General features: G+C 40.4%; 1 protein-coding gene and 1 long non-coding RNA gene across 2 annotated transcripts in view; both read left to right on the top strand.

Annotated features, from left to right (window-relative positions):
* psme4b (proteasome activator subunit 4b) overlaps window positions 1-18571 on the top strand; it is a 31192-nt gene that overhangs the window by 7411 nt on the left and 5210 nt on the right. Inside the window, exons 11-37 of the mRNA XM_035669324.1 lie at window positions 3086-3167; window positions 3389-3483; window positions 3604-3750; window positions 6684-6841; window positions 7145-7240; window positions 7354-7409; window positions 7547-7603; window positions 7717-7772; window positions 7884-7982; window positions 8076-8138; window positions 8282-8377; window positions 8586-8714; window positions 10188-10397; window positions 10495-10631; window positions 10814-10867; window positions 11157-11286; window positions 12430-12511; window positions 12942-13092; window positions 13535-13601; window positions 13686-13811; window positions 14065-14217; window positions 14341-14445; window positions 15353-15444; window positions 15631-15762; window positions 16003-16205; window positions 17557-17642; window positions 17812-17940. Coding sequence (XP_035525217.1) covers window positions 3086-3167; window positions 3389-3483; window positions 3604-3750; window positions 6684-6841; window positions 7145-7240; window positions 7354-7409; window positions 7547-7603; window positions 7717-7772; window positions 7884-7982; window positions 8076-8138; window positions 8282-8377; window positions 8586-8714; window positions 10188-10397; window positions 10495-10631; window positions 10814-10867; window positions 11157-11286; window positions 12430-12511; window positions 12942-13092; window positions 13535-13601; window positions 13686-13811; window positions 14065-14217; window positions 14341-14445; window positions 15353-15444; window positions 15631-15762; window positions 16003-16205; window positions 17557-17642; window positions 17812-17940 — 2991 coding nt within the window. The remainder of the gene's footprint in view (window positions 1-3085; window positions 3168-3388; window positions 3484-3603; window positions 3751-6683; window positions 6842-7144; window positions 7241-7353; window positions 7410-7546; window positions 7604-7716; window positions 7773-7883; window positions 7983-8075; window positions 8139-8281; window positions 8378-8585; window positions 8715-10187; window positions 10398-10494; window positions 10632-10813; window positions 10868-11156; window positions 11287-12429; window positions 12512-12941; window positions 13093-13534; window positions 13602-13685; window positions 13812-14064; window positions 14218-14340; window positions 14446-15352; window positions 15445-15630; window positions 15763-16002; window positions 16206-17556; window positions 17643-17811; window positions 17941-18571) is intronic.
* Window positions 1861-4527, top strand: LOC118329434. Its single transcript, XR_004796789.1, has 4 exons — window positions 1861-1954; window positions 3086-3167; window positions 3389-3483; window positions 3604-4527. It is a non-coding gene; the product is annotated as an uncharacterized LOC118329434 (long non-coding RNA).

Here is an 18571-nt window from a genome sequence, read left to right as displayed (position 1 = left end):
ACATGTAATCAGTTACTACCCAACACTGTTAACTAGTAACTACATCCAGTATATTCTGTGAGTATTAAACTATATAAAGTACAATACTAGCAAACTACTTCATGTTTCATCCAGCTGTCCCTGGGAAATGTCACGGTCAGTTCCTTTAGTCAACCAGTAATTATACCCCGGGTGATAATGGATTCATACTCCATGATGCTTTTTTCATCATGATGTTCAAGCCTGCTGGCATTAAAAGCGAGAGATAATCATGTCATTCGCAAATGATATACTCGAATGTAGAAGATGATTGAATACAGAAATAAGTTGACTTGCTCAAAGATTGTGGGCTTATTATGTTGAAAATGTATAATTGTATGTTAATGGACAGCTAGTCAAAGCACTTCCTGTCAGGGAACACATGGGATACTTTCATTCTACATGTTTTCACTTTTACCACATAAAGGTTTAGACTGGATATGATCAAACAACATCTGTTTAAATTCCGAGCTGAGCCCAATCACAGTGTTGTCCATTAGAATACTTGTCCTACTTAACAAAGGGCATTCCATCTCTCCCCAAAAACAATTTCAGGTGTCAGCAACCTTTTTTTGCTTAAGTACCCCTGTAAATGTCTCAGCTGGGTCCTGCTGTGAGCTGCTTTGTGTTAGAAGATTTAATTTGTGTGTAATTTCAACGATTTCAGAACAAAGTGTTTCTCAGATTTCCTGGGCTAAGAAATTCCTACATTTTATGCAGATGAGTGACATTACTTCAATTCAGTCTGTTGATGCTGCTATTGTTTTTTTTATTAATACCCATTAAATTATGTTTTGCAAACACATATCACAAAGAAATGCATGGATAATGCAGTATATTCTACTTTGCAGAATTTTATTCAGTTATTCATATTCAGTTACTGTGTGAACATAATGTGACATCACCCATTCTTTTGTGGAATACCGTTCTGAAGCCTCAAGTTTGGCCTTATTTAATATTTGATGTTGTTTTGCTGCTTTTATGTTTTCTTTACGTAAAGTGTCTTTGAATATCTAGAAAAGCGCTTATAAATCAAATGTATTATTATTATTATTATTATGGGCGTTGTCATTGTGCTTTTTCAGAGCCAGCAGAGATGACATACTGCAAGTTGAGCAGCACTCATTGTCTGTCCATAGCAGGAAACAATGGCGGCTCACCTAGTCACACATGTTCTTGTATTACAGCTGAACACTACACTAAAATATGTTTCTGAAACTATTACAACAAAGTAACAGAATCTGGATTCATATTTGATCAGCACTGCTTAGTTTAACAGTTTGATCTGAGTTTGGTGCATTGAGCTGGACGGACTTACTGAGCACTGACTGACTTGTCAATCACAAGGTAGCTGCACCCTAAAACATACCCTGGTTTATTGTCTATTTTACTCTAAATGGGACCATAATTTACCAAATGAACATCATGCTGTATGGAAGAAGACTGAAACTAGAGATTGAGAACATAAACTCATTAGGAAACTGTTTACTGAGCTCATTAATCAAGTGAGAAGAAGGGTTATTAGAAGACTCAATACTATCAGACTTCTTCTTTGCAGCCCATGGAGCTGCCCCATGCTGGCCATTAAAAATTGGCTTTACTTCACAGACAGCACAGTCCACTTATTATATACTGTCAATGGATATAACTGGTATTTCCTGAACATTGTATTAAGGCCAATCACACTAACCTTGGTTGTACCAGAAGATTATATTATTACAGCCGATGAATATGATGCATAATATTTATGTCTTTACATATTCAAAATAAAAATGTAATCCAATCTAATGTGTAATAAGGAACACTGTTGAACACTGCTTTGATTTTCTATGTTTTAGAGCTACAAAAAAGGTTAGAGGTGACACTGAAGGAGAAAAGTCAAGCAGTCACTGATGTTGAGGCAGTAAGAGAACAACTGAGAGAAACCAGAGAAGAAGTAAGTTTACTTTTTTGTTTTGTTTTTTTTCCATTCACAATACATTTTTGTATGTTCTATGTCAGGGGCAAGGCTATCAAATTGTTGAAAGCAAAGTGTGCTAAGAGTTCTGACCTGCAAGGTATTCGGCAAGTGAAGTCAAAAGTTGCAACGGGCAGTTAGCCTCTTCTCTTCCTTTGTAGCTGTTTTAGTCCTGCATCTGTGCCCAACTGGGGTTGGATGTGCACACTATCCACCTTTTTTACTAAGAGAAGGTGGGCTTTTAACCCCAGTCAGCAGCCAAATTTAAATGAATGGGATACAGTGAGAACCCGTCTTTGTGCTGTTTTCCCACTTTAGGTAGCATGATTTGGCTCTTTGTATGTTAGATTTGTCACAGCAAAGGTAATCTCTGTAAAGTATGTTTGAGTGGACTCGTGTGGAGAGCAAAACAGGCGGAACGCATTGGCCGAAAAGCAATCTTTCAAAATCTCTTATTGTCTGACAGTTTAGCTTTTTATTAGCTTTTTAAAATTATTTATCTACATTTATATGTACGCATCTGTTTATAGAGCTTAACCAAAATGTGTTCTCGTCATGAAGTTGCGGACTGCATAGGAAGTCTCGGCCCCTTGACACTGGAAGCCTCAAAACATTAGCTGTTGCATCCAGAGGCTAAATTATTAGCCACAGGGTTCTGAGATTGCAGCAAAGATAGTACTGAAGAAATTATTGTTAGGTCTGGGGAAATTAACACTATACCTTGCAACTATACCAGCTACTAACAGGCTTCACTCCTCACCTGCAGTGTCAACTTATTCAAGCTACAAGGTTACTTACTGGTTGCCAGCGGTTCACTGATGGTTTACAGCTTGGTGTTTAGTTCATGTAGATTAACAAGATTAACAGATGAATAAATTAAAAACCAGTTGCAGCCTGGAAGGTTTGAAACCAGCATTGATTTTTGTATGTGTCTTGAGTTACAAATAATGCCTGTTCTCTATGAGAAAGACAATCACTGTTACAGTGAAAATAGTGACTGTAAATAATCTCCCTAAATGTCATGTCCATTTTGACAGTAAAAGTGAAACATAAAACAAACTGTATTTCTATCTCTGTATCTATTCTGTACTCCGTCCCTTATATTTGCAGCTGCTGAAAGAGAAACATGATAACACTGTCTTAATTGCTGAGACAGTGCAGCAAAAGAAGCTCCTAGGGAAATATAACAGAGGTATGAGGTGTTCATAATGTGGACTAAATTTTTTTTTAAACATTGTCACTATTAATCTAACATGAAAAATGATAGGTGATGATGGGTACTAATCAAGAGCATTTGATTACAGTACTTACACCACGGTGTCACAAGTAATCGATTGTTGATATAGTGTAAACTGCATGTTGCAATTTACTGGTAAAAAGCATAAATGACCCAATGTTGAAATCCTTGTCCAGTGTCTCAGTTCGCTGTGGAGGAATTTGAGGCCTTACAGGATACCTTGAACCTGGAGAGGGACTTGAGGACAGAGGCAGAGAACTTTGCCAGAGCGGTGCGTTTTTTACAATGTTTGATTTTTTTTTTCATCCCGCTGTCTTGTCCCTTGCAACAATGTATCCTCACTCTCTTTCATACGGGGGAATATCCATTTTCCTTGTGATCCTTTCTTCAGATGGTGGTTGAGCAAAAGCAGCTGAAGAGACAGAGTCAGATCCTGATGCAGAGCTCCTTTCCCAGTCAAGCTCTGCAGGAAGCCCTTAGCCAGGTCACCAGACTAACTCAGGATCTGGAGACACAGAGGCTCGAGCATCAGCACCAGGTCTGTGTACACAACTCAAGCACACACCCAAGAATCATTTGTAGATGTAACATCACATATAGAGCTAGGATTTTTTTATTCTTGTTTGGGTATGATAGACATGGAAGAGGAAATGGTGAATGCAAACATCTGTACAGAATGTAAGCTCCATAATGATGTGGAAGTTAAGCTTCACTATGAGACATTTGGCCCGCACATGAATAACTAATAACCATTTGTAATTTGGGTACATTTCTTCTTTTTGGTTTGAAATTCTCAATGTCCAGTTCTCCATGAAATTTTCATATATGTAACCCATCAGTTTGCTTTACACATGTAATGCATCAAAACAAGAATTATTTATCTTCTTAATTACATAGAGGGGAAATGGCTGCTGAATTATTACAGGTCATGATAGTTAAACCTAGGGGCCATGACCTGCCAGATTAATAATTAAAAGCAGCAGTGAATCCTCCAGCTCCCTCCCACCTCATCTGGCACTGATGGAAAACAATTAGAGTTGAGTGGGATCACTGAGCTCTCCCGGTGCTGGGGTGGAGGTGAGCCATACCCTTCATTTGAGGAACAATTAAAACACTGGTTAAGGAACTGAGGATGGGGAGTGGATGACTGAACGTCAACTGGCAGCTACCCAATGATACTTATCAGAAATCATCATTGCAGAAGCTGCAGCCAACACAGTGCTGCAGAGCTGCTCTTTTTTCAGCAGAAACCTTTGGTTTATCACTGAACATTTTTCACATTTTGTCTCTTTAAGTATATAAGAAGGCACTGTCCTTTTAAATGTACAATGTGTAATTTCTGCCAAAAGGGGGTCTCTCAAAAAAATAACAAAAGGTTATGTTTGATGACAATGTGAAGTAGTGTGGGATCATGGGAGTTGTTGTCTTTACCACCATTGCTGTCACTGCAGTCAGCTTCTCCCGGTTAGGATTCCTTCAGTGTTCAATTTTCAGGAGGTTTTTACCACCGGTCCAATTATCTGCAGAGGTCTCCTCCTCTCCAAAACAAACAGACCTGGTGATTAAAACTGCTAAAAACACTGAACAATGCAGTTTCACCTTAAAAATCAACGCTTTTTGCCAGACAAAGGACGTCCCTGTCAGCCGAGCTGCTGCTAACAGTAGCTCAGCTTGTTTCTCTGATAACGTCTGATGACTGAAATCCTTCATCCGGTTAAAATATATAGTCAAAAATGACCAATATAAGTACACAATTCAACAAAATATATAACGTATGTCTAATGTTTATAGAAATTTTATTGTGGAAATGTTACTTATTATATCTTTAAATCCAGTCCCTCTACTTGAAATGCATAGTTTCCTCATCGAATGTATATTGGCAGTTATCACAGCTATTGTAGTATCTAGTCTGGAACAAGGTTTCTTTGAAACACAAAATGCCACAAGTACAACCTTTAAAAATTCTCTTCCTCACAGTTTAATTAAATGGGGTGTTACAGGTTCAGTAATTGCTATGCAGTTTCCGTTTCCATTAAGAGAATTAGAAAGCATTTATCAAATTGAAATTAAATAGCTACACTGCTGGACCATACACTGCTAATACTGCTCTCTCTCAGTCACTGTTTCTCTTTATCTTCAAGTAGAAACAAATAAACTTATGTAACAAAATAACGTAGATAAATGTTTGTTGTTAAAGTACACAGAGAACGGACAAGAAAGAAAGGATGATTACATTATAACAAAATCTACTCTCTCTTTACATGGAACGTGAACATAGACTTTAAAGAGAAAGCCTTCATTCGTCTAAGATAGTGGTTCCCAACTTGGGGAGTAGGACCCCCAAAAGGGTCACAAGGTGATTAAAGAAAGAAAGGAAACATTCTTTAGATGAGCTGGTCACAATTAATGGCCACATTAACATTCCTAACCTGCAATGAGAGGTCACAGGTAGATATTGCTTCATTTTAAAGGACCAGTGTGGAGGAGTTAGTGGCATCTAGTGGTGAAATGTGTAGGAGAAAAACACGAAAGGCCCCATCTACAACCAGTGTTTGTCCATTCTGGGCTACTGTAGAAACATGGCGGTTGAACATGGCGAACTCCATGGAAGACTGTAGATAAAAACGTCCCATTTTAATGTAACAAAAAATCAATGATTCTCATATTCAGGTGATTGTACACTATATGAAAATATATGAATATAAGATAAGAAAAGATATACCTTAATTAATCTTAATTAATCTTAATTAATTTAATTTTGACACAGAAGCTAGCTCGCTAGCTTCTGTGTCAAAATTAAAGGGTCCATTCATTTGCTTATGAGTTGAACTTATGAGTTGAACTTTTCATTTTCTAAATTATTCTTTTTTAAATGTTGCGTAATCTGTCTTTAATACTGCTAAATTAAAGTTCAAAGGTGATTTCTTTTATGTCTGTTTCACTCTGTGGCAGCGGGAGGCAAACAGAGCTGCTTGCCCTGCAGGATTTCTGTTGACCCCCAAAATAAATGTGGGATGGTTTTTTTTTCTCCAAAACCTTGAGAATATTTTACCATGTTTTTACATGAGTGAAGGGGATGTGTGGGTCTGTTTTGATGTCTAAGTGGCAGGAGAATTACACCTACGTCGCTTGGCTGCTTTCCACAATTTCAATTACTGACTTCTTTTCATCTGCAGTTCATGGTCACTGATTCTGCATTTTATTTAGATTTGATTTTCTTTTATTTTGCGGTATTTTGCTCGTCGTATTCATCTGCTAGTCTGTCATCTGATAGTAGATCAATGTGTTGCCACTGATAAGTGTCCTTACCATTTACATGTGTTTCAAATACTTAAACCACTAGATGACACAGGGCTGTAGTGTTGAGGTGGATTGCATGTACCGGTTTGCTTGCCAGTTGTTCCAGTGGAAAACCTCTCTACAACTTTCTGAGAAAAACTTCTCTCTCCCTCTCTCTCTTTCTCTCTCCAGGACTGGGGCAGAGCTGGAGATGTGGCAGCCTTGGGTGTGTGTTGGCATGTGCCTAGCCAGGAGGAGGAGAACTTTGTTTTCCAGCTGTTGTCCCGCCTCCTGCACCCTGAGCTGCAGCGAATCAAGGGCCATGTCTCTGGAGATCATCCAATGAGCAGGTGTGCCGTCATTTTCCCTAGTTTTCCATCTTTAGACATAATCAGGCACACACGCAAACAAAACAAAGAAACCAGTGGCCTTTCATTTCTGATGAATTAAATTTGTCTGCGTCCAAAAAAAAGAAACCTTTAACATCTGTTTTTAATATCTGTCTTTACGCTCTTGATGAAGCACAGACGTAGAGAGGTTGAATTTAGCTTCTCATGAGCGTTGATACACCATTATAGACTTGTGAAGTGAATTCATAACACACACAAACACAGATACACTGCTATGACTGTAACGTGTGGTCTGATTCACAGGGAGGAGCTGTTGCAGAGTCTTGCTATTGTGCAGCACTGCCTTCTTGGAGCTGGAAGCATGCTGCCCCCTCTGGATGGACCACACGTATCTGACCTGTGAGTCCTACAGCTACACACACACACATACACACACATAGTATATGAAAAAAAACATACTTTTTTGTGCAGGCTTGTCACGTTTTTGCTCCTTGTTTTTTGTTTCTTCTCAGTATTCCCTCAATGGTAAATCTGGGAGAGATCAAGCTGCATATAGGTGTTGACTATGGTAAGAAAATACAAACAAGCAGCCAAATAGCACACATGCCCCACTAGTCACTCTCTCAACAGTTTCAGTTGATGATAAGGCTGCTCATCCTGCATTCTGTGTTCATACGGGACGTCTGTGTGTCTCCTCCCCTCCAGATGATTCACGGGAGAACTACAGAGAGTCCATCTGCCAAACCATGAGACTGCTGCTACGTGAGTGAAGACTTAAATTCCACTCCAATTGCACTAAAGCCCTAAACTCCTGACTTTGTTTGGAATCTATATCTATATCAATCTAAAATCTATATCTACCTTTTCCAATCCAGATCACATCTTGGAGCACTCGGAGGATGACACAAAGTCACTCTTTGTCATCATTAAGGTGTCCAGCACTTGTGATTTTTTATTATTCATGTGTGGAATGTTATTATTCGACCCTGTGGTAAGCCTGCGGAGGTCTCACAGCGCCCTTTGCCTGTCTGTTTGACTACAGATCATCAGTGACCTCATGTTTTTCCGAGGCACTCACAAGAAGGAGTTTGACTCACGTTGGAAGAGCTTCACTCTTGTCAAGAAGTCCATGGAAAACAGGGTAAGTTGGAAAGCGCAACAAGGCTGCTGTTTGTTGTCAGTTTTAGTGAGTCAATTGCAGGGTGATTTAAGTATGTCGTATTTCCTTCTGCAGCTTCATGGGAAAAAGCAGCACATTAGAGCATTGCTCATTGACCGGGTTCTGCTCCAGCATGAGGTTAGTTTGACAAAACATACACTTTGTGTGGGGTCGCAGATGTAGCTGTAATCACATGCACATGAAGTCAAATGTTTTCTGTTATTCTCAGTGAGAAGTTGGTGTTTTTATAATATTTGAAAATGGTATTTCTGTGTGAGTAGATGAGGAAGCTGGTGGTTGAGGGCAGTGAATATAAAGTGGTTCACCAGGAGCTGCTCTGTAATCTGCTGCTGCTTTCTACCAGCACTTACAGCCAGGTAAAACCACACACAAGACAAATTAACAAGAAAAATTCAATCAGAACATCTGTTGGTTCCCATTTACCTGATGGTATTAACATAAATATCTCCGGTGAAATAGAAATTAATCGAGAATGTATGCATGTACATCTGTTTGTGTGTGTGTGTGTGTGTGTGTATGTGTGTTGATATCTGTGCATGTGTGTGTGTATGCATGTCCTTGTAGGTACGTAGCAGGGCCCAGAATGTGCTGACAGCCGCACTGGGAACCTATAGCTTCTCCTACAGAGACCTGATTCCCAGAATCCTGCAACTGCTCTCACCACAACACAATGGCACACGACAGCAGTTTAAGGTACCACACACATACACACACACACACACACACACACACACACACAGACACACAGACACACAGAGCCACTGTAGCACATGGTGACACACACTGCTGTCGCTCTGGGCTTGCTCATAAGGGTCACTGTCCGTGGTGCTGAAACTTGAAGTTAGTCCAAAACTGTGTCTTCGATATGTATTTAATGGCTACAGTATATTGGCCTCCCTGCATTGGTCACCTGTGGCCTTCAGCATTGATTGATTTTTAGTTTTACTGCTTGTTTTTAAGGCAGCTAGACCCTGACCCATCCTACATTACACTTCCGATCTTAACCTGAAGTCTAGAGCACGATCTTCCAAAAAGTAGAAAAGTCTTCAAATCAACACCAGTGTCCTATTTTAACGCTCTTCTAAAGACTAATTTCTACAAATTGGCTTTTAATTAGTTAACGGTTAATTTTGTATTTAATAATTCATTTTTACTTCTCCAAATTACATATTTTTTGTTGTAAATTGAATATTTATCATGTCAATTTTATGTAATTGTTTAATCTGTTCTTATGTCTATGAAGCAATTTGCTAGCTTGTTTTTGAAAAGGGAAATATAGTAAAGGTTACTATTGTTATCATACATGATATCATGCTCATGCCATAACATATTAATTAAAATATATATTAATTTAAAAAATGCTAGATAAAGGGATAGGATAAAGCTTTAATCAGGGGAAAAGATAGCATCAAGTCATCATTTAGCCCAAGATTACACTAATATTTCTCTCTAATGCTGCATGTGTGATTGCTCTTTGTAGCAAGACACAAATATTGTTTGAATTTTCAAACAATGTTTCTACTAACATGAGGATGAGAACTAATTGATGATTTGGCTGAAACTTGCCTCAAACCAAAAGAGCTGCTTCGCCTAGCTGGGGTTGCTAAACAATGATAGGACAGTCATTTTCCAGCAGAAGGTTTTATAAGGTCCAGTAAGTAGTTTGATCCTGACTTGCAGCTCACAAAGTGAACTATCTTACCGCAAGCAAGATGCTCTTAAATAGCCAACAAGGTACAAACACTAGTGGGAAACACAAAATGAATGATCTTGAGTTTGTAGTGCATGTTGTGTTGTCCCCCCCCAACATTAAATGGACAACTGTTATTAATGGTGAACTGTAACACTCATGTCCATTCTTCTAACAAAAACAATGGAGTTCATGCCTGATTTTTAGGTTTCTATTATTCACATCTTGCTGTGGCATTTTAATTGGTCTTGTTCAAGTGAAAGCAGCCTAAATGCGTCAGTTAACCAGCATTTTACAGATTATTTGAGCTGCAAAGATACATGGGTTATGTCCTTCAAATTCAGACAAAAGGCCACATTTCTCTTACGCAGACTGTGATAGATCCAGCTCTTTGCTCTATGCTTCAGATGTTCATACTGCCGTATACAGTACAATCTGTCATGTGTTGCTATCCTGTGCGTGTTTCCGTTGCTCAGGGGGCTCTGTACTGCCTGCTGGCATTGCACGGTAGTATTTCTCTGCCCAGTGCGAGGGACTGGGACTGCGTCGGGGAGGTGTGGCTTGCTCTGGTCCGCTGTGGCCTGTCGCCCACCATGACTTTGGAGGAGGCCTCCATTGGTCGACTGCTTGACGACATCACTGACAGGATCCATCGCCAGCACGACACCATAGGGATCTATTTTACTGTGAGCAGCGTGTTCGTTAACAGTCAATATGCTACCCTTCATCTGATGTTTTTTTAATGATTACTCCCCTTTGTTGAATTCCGCTTCACTTCCACAGGTATCTGAAGGATGTGTAGAGGTAGCCAATCTTATCGCACATTCTGAAAAACCCACGCCTTGTTTAGAGCCACCGTCGGTAGAGGAGCTGAAAGAGGGGCTTCAGCGTCAGCGAATCAAAAATGTGGTTGCTGCAAGGTAAGAATATAAAGAGTTGGTATTATTTGTTTATTCATTTAGTTTTAATGCCATCTCAGTTTTTCTCAAGGTTACAGAAGAGCTAGAGCACCAGAATGTATTATTTACTAGTGTTACCATTAGTGCATATAGTGGTAGGAGTTGTACCACTGACTAACAACTCTTATTTTTCTTTTGTACAGGAAATATGAGAAGCTGGTCAATGATCTCTTGGACTGCCTTGAAGACAGAGACCTGTAGGTTTCCTTTCCTCTCGTAAATGTGTTATATGTATATGCACTTGTTAATGTTTATAAAAAATCTTCAGAATACACTATGCGAGGTATGTTACATATTTTGCATTTAAAATGCACTCTTGCAGCCTCTAGACAGTGATGTTGGCTTGTTTATCGAAAAAGTAACGGTTGAAAATAGAAATTATGTTGCATACTCAACGCAAAAGTGTAGTGAAAACACGCTAGTTTGCAATACAGAATTAAATTTTTTTGTTTGACTTTTTTGCATGTGTCTGTGCTTGTGTTTCAGGCCCTGGAAGTTTGAGCACATGGCCACAGACTTGTTGTCTCTCCAGCTTAGAGATGATCACCCACTTCCCCCCGATGCTGTCCTCTTCTTCACACAAGGCCTCATACATGACTCCATCAGCATACGCAAGGTCTGCTGTGTGTGTGTGTGTGTGTGTGTGTGTGTGTGTATGTGTGCCGAGTTTGTGTTTGTTTGTTTGGTTTGGATAAATCATAAACAGTTTATGGTAAAGTATCTGATATTCCACTGGGTCATAAGGATGGAGATGGGGTGGCTGAAAGTGAAATGCGCAGTTCACATCAAGCCTCTACACCTGGATGCACTAAAGCAAACATATTCAACATATCTTCTAACACTGAGATTATATAATGATTCATACATGGAGTTCTGTGTCTCTGCATCTTAAACACAGATGCGGTGTCCCAGTTTCATCCACAGTACACACTATATCGGGCGGCAGTAGCTCAGTCTATAGAGACTTGGCTTCAGAACTGGAGGGGCAGCGGTTCAAGTCCAGCATGGACCACAGTATGGAGTGTAGACAGGCAGCTGGAGACGTGCCAGTTCCACCTCCTGTGCACCGCCGGGGTGCCCTTGAGCAAGCCACGTAACCCCTAACTGCTACCTGGGCTCTTACGGCTGCTCATGTATATAGGATGGGTCAAATGCAAAGGACAAATTTTGTTTCATGTATGTAAAACGCTGTATATACTGTGAAATGACAATAAAGACTGATTTACATTTATATTATATGCCAATATTTATAGTGTACTCTTTTTGCAGTTGGCACACAAGAAGTCAACACACTTTACCGTGTTCAATTAACAGGAAATCGGTGCATCCTTGGATGTCAGTCAAACTGTGACCTCAGATTGTCACTTCCAATTAAACTTAACAAAGAGAAGGCAGAATGTCTTTCTAAAGATTTATTTTTTTAAGATCGTCCTGGTGCTGCCACCACCACCTGCATTTTTTTAATTGTGCATTGCATTGTGGGATAATAGTGTCCATCAACAGCACAGTCAACTCTGAAAACCTGCTTAGAATTAGTGTGTAGTGTTGATTTGGGACACAGCTGGAGTTATTGTCATTCAACCATATAGAAGGTGTGCAGTTGATGAAAATGGCGTTTTTTTTATTTAAAATAAAACTGAAGGTAACAAGAACAATACAATGAAAAGTTGCAGCAGCAGACTGAACAGTGCATATTTCAGCCCACTATCGTGCTGTGTGCGGCTCTACTTTACTACTGTATAATCTTTCTCTCCCACAGGTGGCAATATCAGCAATGGCCGGTGTCCTGAAACAGCTAAAACGACCAAGAAAGAAAGTGGCTGTGAAACCATCAGATATCAGTAAGTATGAGCACACAAACAATAACCCAATAACAATCATATACAATACAGACCTCTTGTATTCAGGTCTTGTGGGTAAATGCGGCAAGTTTATTTGTAAGGCCTTCTCTGAATCCAGCTACTGCTGCAGTATCAGTTGCAATTTCAGCATCTGATTTTGATTAAATAATACATCATGGTGTACAGACTAATTCTGTGGTGATTTCCCATTGAGTTAGCAATAGGAGCAGCAATAAATCTACATTTGCTTTCTATTAAAAGATAAATTGCTTGAAATTAGAAAATCGTTCCTTTTTCCTTCTTTTTTTTTGTCTAGAAACACTGAGCAACTCACACTCCCACACAAATGCAAATCAAAACTGCTTATGTGCTTATATGTGTGTAGTCATGACTTTTCATATATTTGCATTGTGTTCGCATGGGTGTCTAGGTGGCATAGAGGATCCTGAGGGTGTGTGTGGGGATCGTGAGGGGAATCGCTGGCTTCAGTACGACAGCAACAATCTACCTCTAAGTGAGGAACAGTGGGATACTCAACCATATGTGGAGAAAACACACTGGGGCTACTACACATGGCCAAGGTGAGTGTTCAGGTGGTGGATTTAGAAACCGGAAGGCTGATTAACTGCTTGGTTGGATGGAGCTAAATAGCTGATTGACTTAACTGCCTGGTTGATTTGATGCTTGCCTTTGTGGCTTTGTGGCAAACTTTATGTCCGACTAACTGCTGGATGACTGATCTGGGTGGCTGGATAACTAGCAGGGTGTTGAACTGACTTCCTGTCATGGCCTGGCCTAGATAAGGCTGACTGAATGACTTCCTGCCTGGCCTAAATAGAAGAATTGATGTATAGGTGTGGGGCTGGCTGGCTGTCTTGGTGTGCGGACGGCTTGCTGACTAACTGACTTTTTAATCATTCATTTATCTTTGCTGCTTATTTGAAGACAGTATGTGTATATCCATATTTTTTGTTGTTATCTATAAATCACAGCAGTCTCTTCTTTGTCTCCCGCTCCTCTCAGAGAAATGATGATCCATGCAGCTTCTGAAAAGCCAAAAGATGACCTGACGTATGAAGAGATGAGTGAGGTGCGTGCTCATTCTGTACCCCACACACCAAATCTCTATCGCTATTACAGTTATTATTATGTAGCGTTTGTTTTTGTTTTCTAGGGTGAAAAGATCATCTTTGAATATTTCTCGGACCCAGAGTTTATTGACCAGCTCATAGAGTTTCTCTCATTGGAGGATCGGAAAGGAAAAGACAGCTTCAACCCCCGACGGTTCTGTCTCTTCAAGGTGCAATTTAAACTCAGCCTCAATCGATCTGGCAAACCTTTACAAAGAAGTGACACAGCAAACCAAGGCTGAATTGAACTACGTAGAGCTGGAGTTTGTGTCATCAACTGCCGTGATTCATTGTTGTCCGTCACATAGCTGACAGTTTACTTGTGTCAAGTGAATGACTGTAATCTGTCTTTCTTTGGTTTAAAAAAAAAAGTCTTGGTTCCCCCACAGCGAACAAACCTTCATGCTCACGTTTGATTGACAGGGGCTGTTTTGTAACTATGGTGACGTGTTCCTGCCATTACTATGGCCTCACCTAGAGCAGCTCGCCAGCGACCCCCATGAGAGCTCCCAGCGCTGCGTGTGTGAGATTACTGCAGGACTAATCAGAGGCAGCAAACTCTGGAGTTTCAGCAAGGTACTGGAGACACACACACACACACACACACACAGAGCGACAAATAATACACGCTGCACTACTTTTTGATAAGAAAAGTCAATATTAATAAAAACTTTCATTATTGTGTGTGTGTGCGCTCAGGTGGACAGGCTATGGAAGCTTTTGTGCCCTTTGATCAGGACAGCATTAACCAACATCACAGTGGAAACCTACACAGACTGGGGCACCTGCATCGCTACTGCCTGCGTGAGTTGCTCACATGCATACAAATACACCACATGCAACATGGCTTAGTGCTCATTAAAGAAAATTGGAAATTTGTCCACATTTTCTTTATTAAAATATTTTGAAGATCAGATTTTTTTTTTTAAATCAATAAAGCAAACATTCGGGTGAAAATTGGATTTTGAAAAGCACAAACATTGTTTACTTTACTATCTGTCCACCACTTCACACACATCTCAACAACTATTCAACTGATTGCCATGAAATGTTGTACTATATATTCAAAGTTCCCAGACAATAAATCCTACTGACTTTAGTGATCTCCTGACTTTTCTTTTAGTGTCATCATGAGGCTGACATTTGTAGTTTTGAATGAAATGTCTCGACCACTGTTGGATGGATCACCATCAAATTACATGTTCCCCATGAGTGAAACTGTTTAGTGCTAATTACCAAATGTTAGCATGCAACAATAGGTAAAAACCTGCTAAACCTCAGCATTTTAGTATTGTCAATGTGAGCATGTTAGCATTTAGCTCAAAGCACCATGCTTAAATGTGTTAGTTTGAGGATTTTCTAAATCTGTGCTTTTCAAAGGACACTGTAAACATGTTGTCTGCATCTTGTTGCAGCAGGAAACAACGTTTGGATTGATGAGGAAAATTAGTTAAAATCAATTAAGACTGATTTTCTCCTGCCTTAAACCATACATATCTACTCGGTAAAATGTACACAAAATGATAAAAATAAAAATAAAAACATGTAGAGATTTGGTGTACAGTTTTGAATCGGGGACTATTTGTTTGTTTCCATTGGAAGTAAAAGTATGGGACTATTTGCACACAGTACCTCAGTGGATGAATGCTATGCTATCTGAAATGATAGTTCCAAAAATAACCCCTATTTTCTACTTGCTGCTGTCCAATAGGAGGGCCGGGACCCCAGGAAACTCCACTGGCTGTTTGAGCTGCTGATGGAAAGCCCACTCAGTGGGGAGGGCGGCTCGTTCAGGGATGCCAGGTACGTGCATGTGTGTATGCCCATGTGCATGAATGCATGTGTTTATGAGTACGCGTTTATGTCATCTCAGTGGTTTCCGATTTCAGGCTGCAGTAGTAACCTGAGCTGACGTATGCTGAGCTGACGTGCTGCAATAACACAACGACCCCCTATCCCTGTATCCCCCTCTCTCTTTGTCTCTGTCAGTTTGCTGTATGTGCTTCAGGGAGGTCTGGCCCAGCAGCAGTGGAGAGTTTCGGAACTGCTGCACAGGCTGCTGGCTTACCTGGAGCCCAAACTCACCCAGGTGTATAAGAATGTCAGGGAGCGCATTGGAAGGTACCAAATTAACTTGGTGTTATCTCTTCAGGATTATATAATCATGGTTAAATAGGTTAATCTAATTAGTTTGTGTGCACTGTTTGGGCTGTTCAATTTTCTAATTCTCAAAGCCTCTTTGCCTCCATGTCTGTGTCAACTGCTCCTCTTCTGCATTTGTAACTGTTTTCCCTCTCTGTTTCGCCTCCATCCTCTATCTGCCTCTCCTCCCTTACCCCCTCTGTCCCCCTCTCTCTCCAGTGTCTTGACCTATATCTTCATGATAGACGTGGCTCTGCCCAACACCCGGCCCACCTCCTCCCCCCATGTGGCGGAGTTTGTCCCTCGGGTCCTGGAGCGGCTCAAGCCCCTCACGTCGGAGCCGGAGATCCACAATCATGTCCACGAGGAGAACACCCAGGAGACAGACGAGCGCACCCAGGCTGTCAAACTGCTCAAGACGGGTCAGAATGTGGATGCAAGCATGTAAACTGTGTGGTAGATGGACATGGTGTGGGCCAGGGATAGACAGTGGCTGTGGGGAAATATATATATACACACACCAGGACAGCTTGTTCTCTTGATGAAATAGACTGACATACTGAAGCCAGATGAAACAAACTAAAGGCTGTGATCCCTTATTGATTTCACCTTTTAAATCCACTTTAAAAGGTAGCACGGTGTAGATGGGAAAAGGGAAATTTCAAGGGTGTGTGTTCAAGCCTTTCAAAAAAAGTTACGCAAAGGAGTCTATCTCAATATTTGGGAGGGTGTCTCTAATACTCATAATATTTGTACAGGCCACGTAGTGCAGTAATTTGTACAAGAATTTATTATTGATTTTGTTTTCCTCTTAGTTACAGGCTAGTGTCCAAAGCAGTTAAATACATGAAATTTACTTTGGTGTTCTTTCTATTTTACAGATTCAGTTAAGGGGTCATTTCCCCCAAATTACAAAAACAGATTTTTTTTTTAAATCTCACTTACCATTAACTGTATTCAGTTATTCAGATTTATTTGCTCAGGTGTCTGCCACTGACATTTCTACCTCCACCCAAATACAGTTGAGGTGAAAATTATATCCACAAAATTCAACAGCATCTGCTTCCAGTAACAGGTGGCAGCAGAAATCCCAGACATGGATATTTTAAAACATGGGCACATAAAATCGCAACTGAATACCACTAGAAGTACTGTAGTTACTACTGAGAATACAGTGTAGTGGTTTTAGTAACCTACTGGGACTAGAAAAAACTACTTTTAACTTTAAAAAATAGAGTATTAAATATTTTCCCACGAGATTTGTTTTCCTGGCAGTGGGGAGAAGGCTTTGAAACAGTGTTTACACTTTCATAAAGGAAAATAAAAAGCTTTTTCATTTTGCCACCTGAGGTCAAGCTGTAGGTGTGTTTCTAAAGGATGGAAAATTGTTTGAAAATAAAATTCTTTATAGTTTGGGGAGAGCAGATATTTCATTTTAGATCCATATTTCTTATTTGGAGTTTATCAGCACCTGCTTCTTTTTGGCCTGGTGGTGTACCTGTTTGCCGACACTGAATTTAAATTTAATTTCTTGTCTCAACATTTGTGCATTATTGCTCTTTCAGTTTCCGTTACTGCTCTAATCTCCATTATTCAGATAAATATCTGGTTATAAAATTATCCAAATCATTAGATACTGAATCATGATAGATTGTGTTTTATTAGCAGAGCAATGCAGTAAGGTCACAGCGCCAAGTCTGTTGTTTTTATTATTTGGCAGCAACCCAAAATCTCCTCTGAGTGTGTGTGTGTGTGTGTTTGTGCCATTTGCAGTGTTGAAATGGTTGATGGCGAGCGCAGGGCGGACTTTCACCACTCCCGTTCAGCAGCAACTACAGCTCCTGCCTCTACTCTTCAAGGTAACAGCACACGCACATACACACACAGGTCCCTGCGCAGCATTATTACCCACTCAATCTTACTTGCCCATTAAACTCAATTTCTCTCTTCATTTACTCAAAATGGTGCGTTGCTCTGTGTCTTCCTACCTCTCTCCATCTCTCTCTCTCTGTTTCTCTCTCCCTGCAGATTGCCCCAGTGGAGATTGATGAGAGCTATGATGAGATGAAGCAGGATGCGCGCACGTGTCTCTCTCTCATGTCCCAGGGCCTGCTGTATCCTGAGCACATCCCTTTGGTTCTGGCAGCGCTGGAAGAGGTAATATGCACACACTCAAACACACACTGCCCCACCTGCATGCTGCCAGTGTGCAGAGCCTATGTTGCCCAAGGTGTTGTTGGACTAAAAACAACCTGTGCTATTTTAATATGCTTACTTTGTGATGCTTACAGTATTTCTGCTGTGATTTGTGTACGTGAGTGGCACCCCTGTTGATGAATGTCTCCAGTGCTCTCAGAATATCTAACCACCCGTCTACAGTTTCATATTTGATGGTAGACGGGATGAAAAAGCATTGCAACAACATTTTTTGGTTGCACCTTGACACCCAAGCCTTAATATTTTATCTTGTGGGAACAAGATATCATGTTGTGTGCAAAAGTAATAGGCTGACATTCTGGGAAATACTTGCTTCTCGTTAGATGAGAGAATCGATACCACTCTCGTACTGTAACTGTGTGCTAAATATCGAGTAAGCCAGCAGTTAATAATAATAATTATGTTACTGATTCTGCAAGCAGGGGGTTAGCTTAGCTTAGCATAAAGGCTGGAAGCAGAGGAAATCAGCTGACTTCTGTGCATAGATAGGTCTGTGGTTCTGAGGTTAAAAAAGGTATGAGCTTTGGGGTGCATGGTGACACAGGTTCGATTCCAGCCTTCAGCCCTTTGC

The sequence above is a fragment of the Morone saxatilis genome, unplaced genomic scaffold (genome assembly GCF_004916995.1).
Source record: "Morone saxatilis isolate NCDOM2014 unplaced genomic scaffold, NCSU_SB_2.0 Contig1, whole genome shotgun sequence".
Lineage (NCBI taxonomy): Eukaryota > Metazoa > Chordata > Actinopteri > Moronidae > Morone > Morone saxatilis.
The sequence above is the reverse complement of the archived record's forward strand: the minus strand, read 5'-3'. Positions and strand labels throughout refer to the sequence as shown.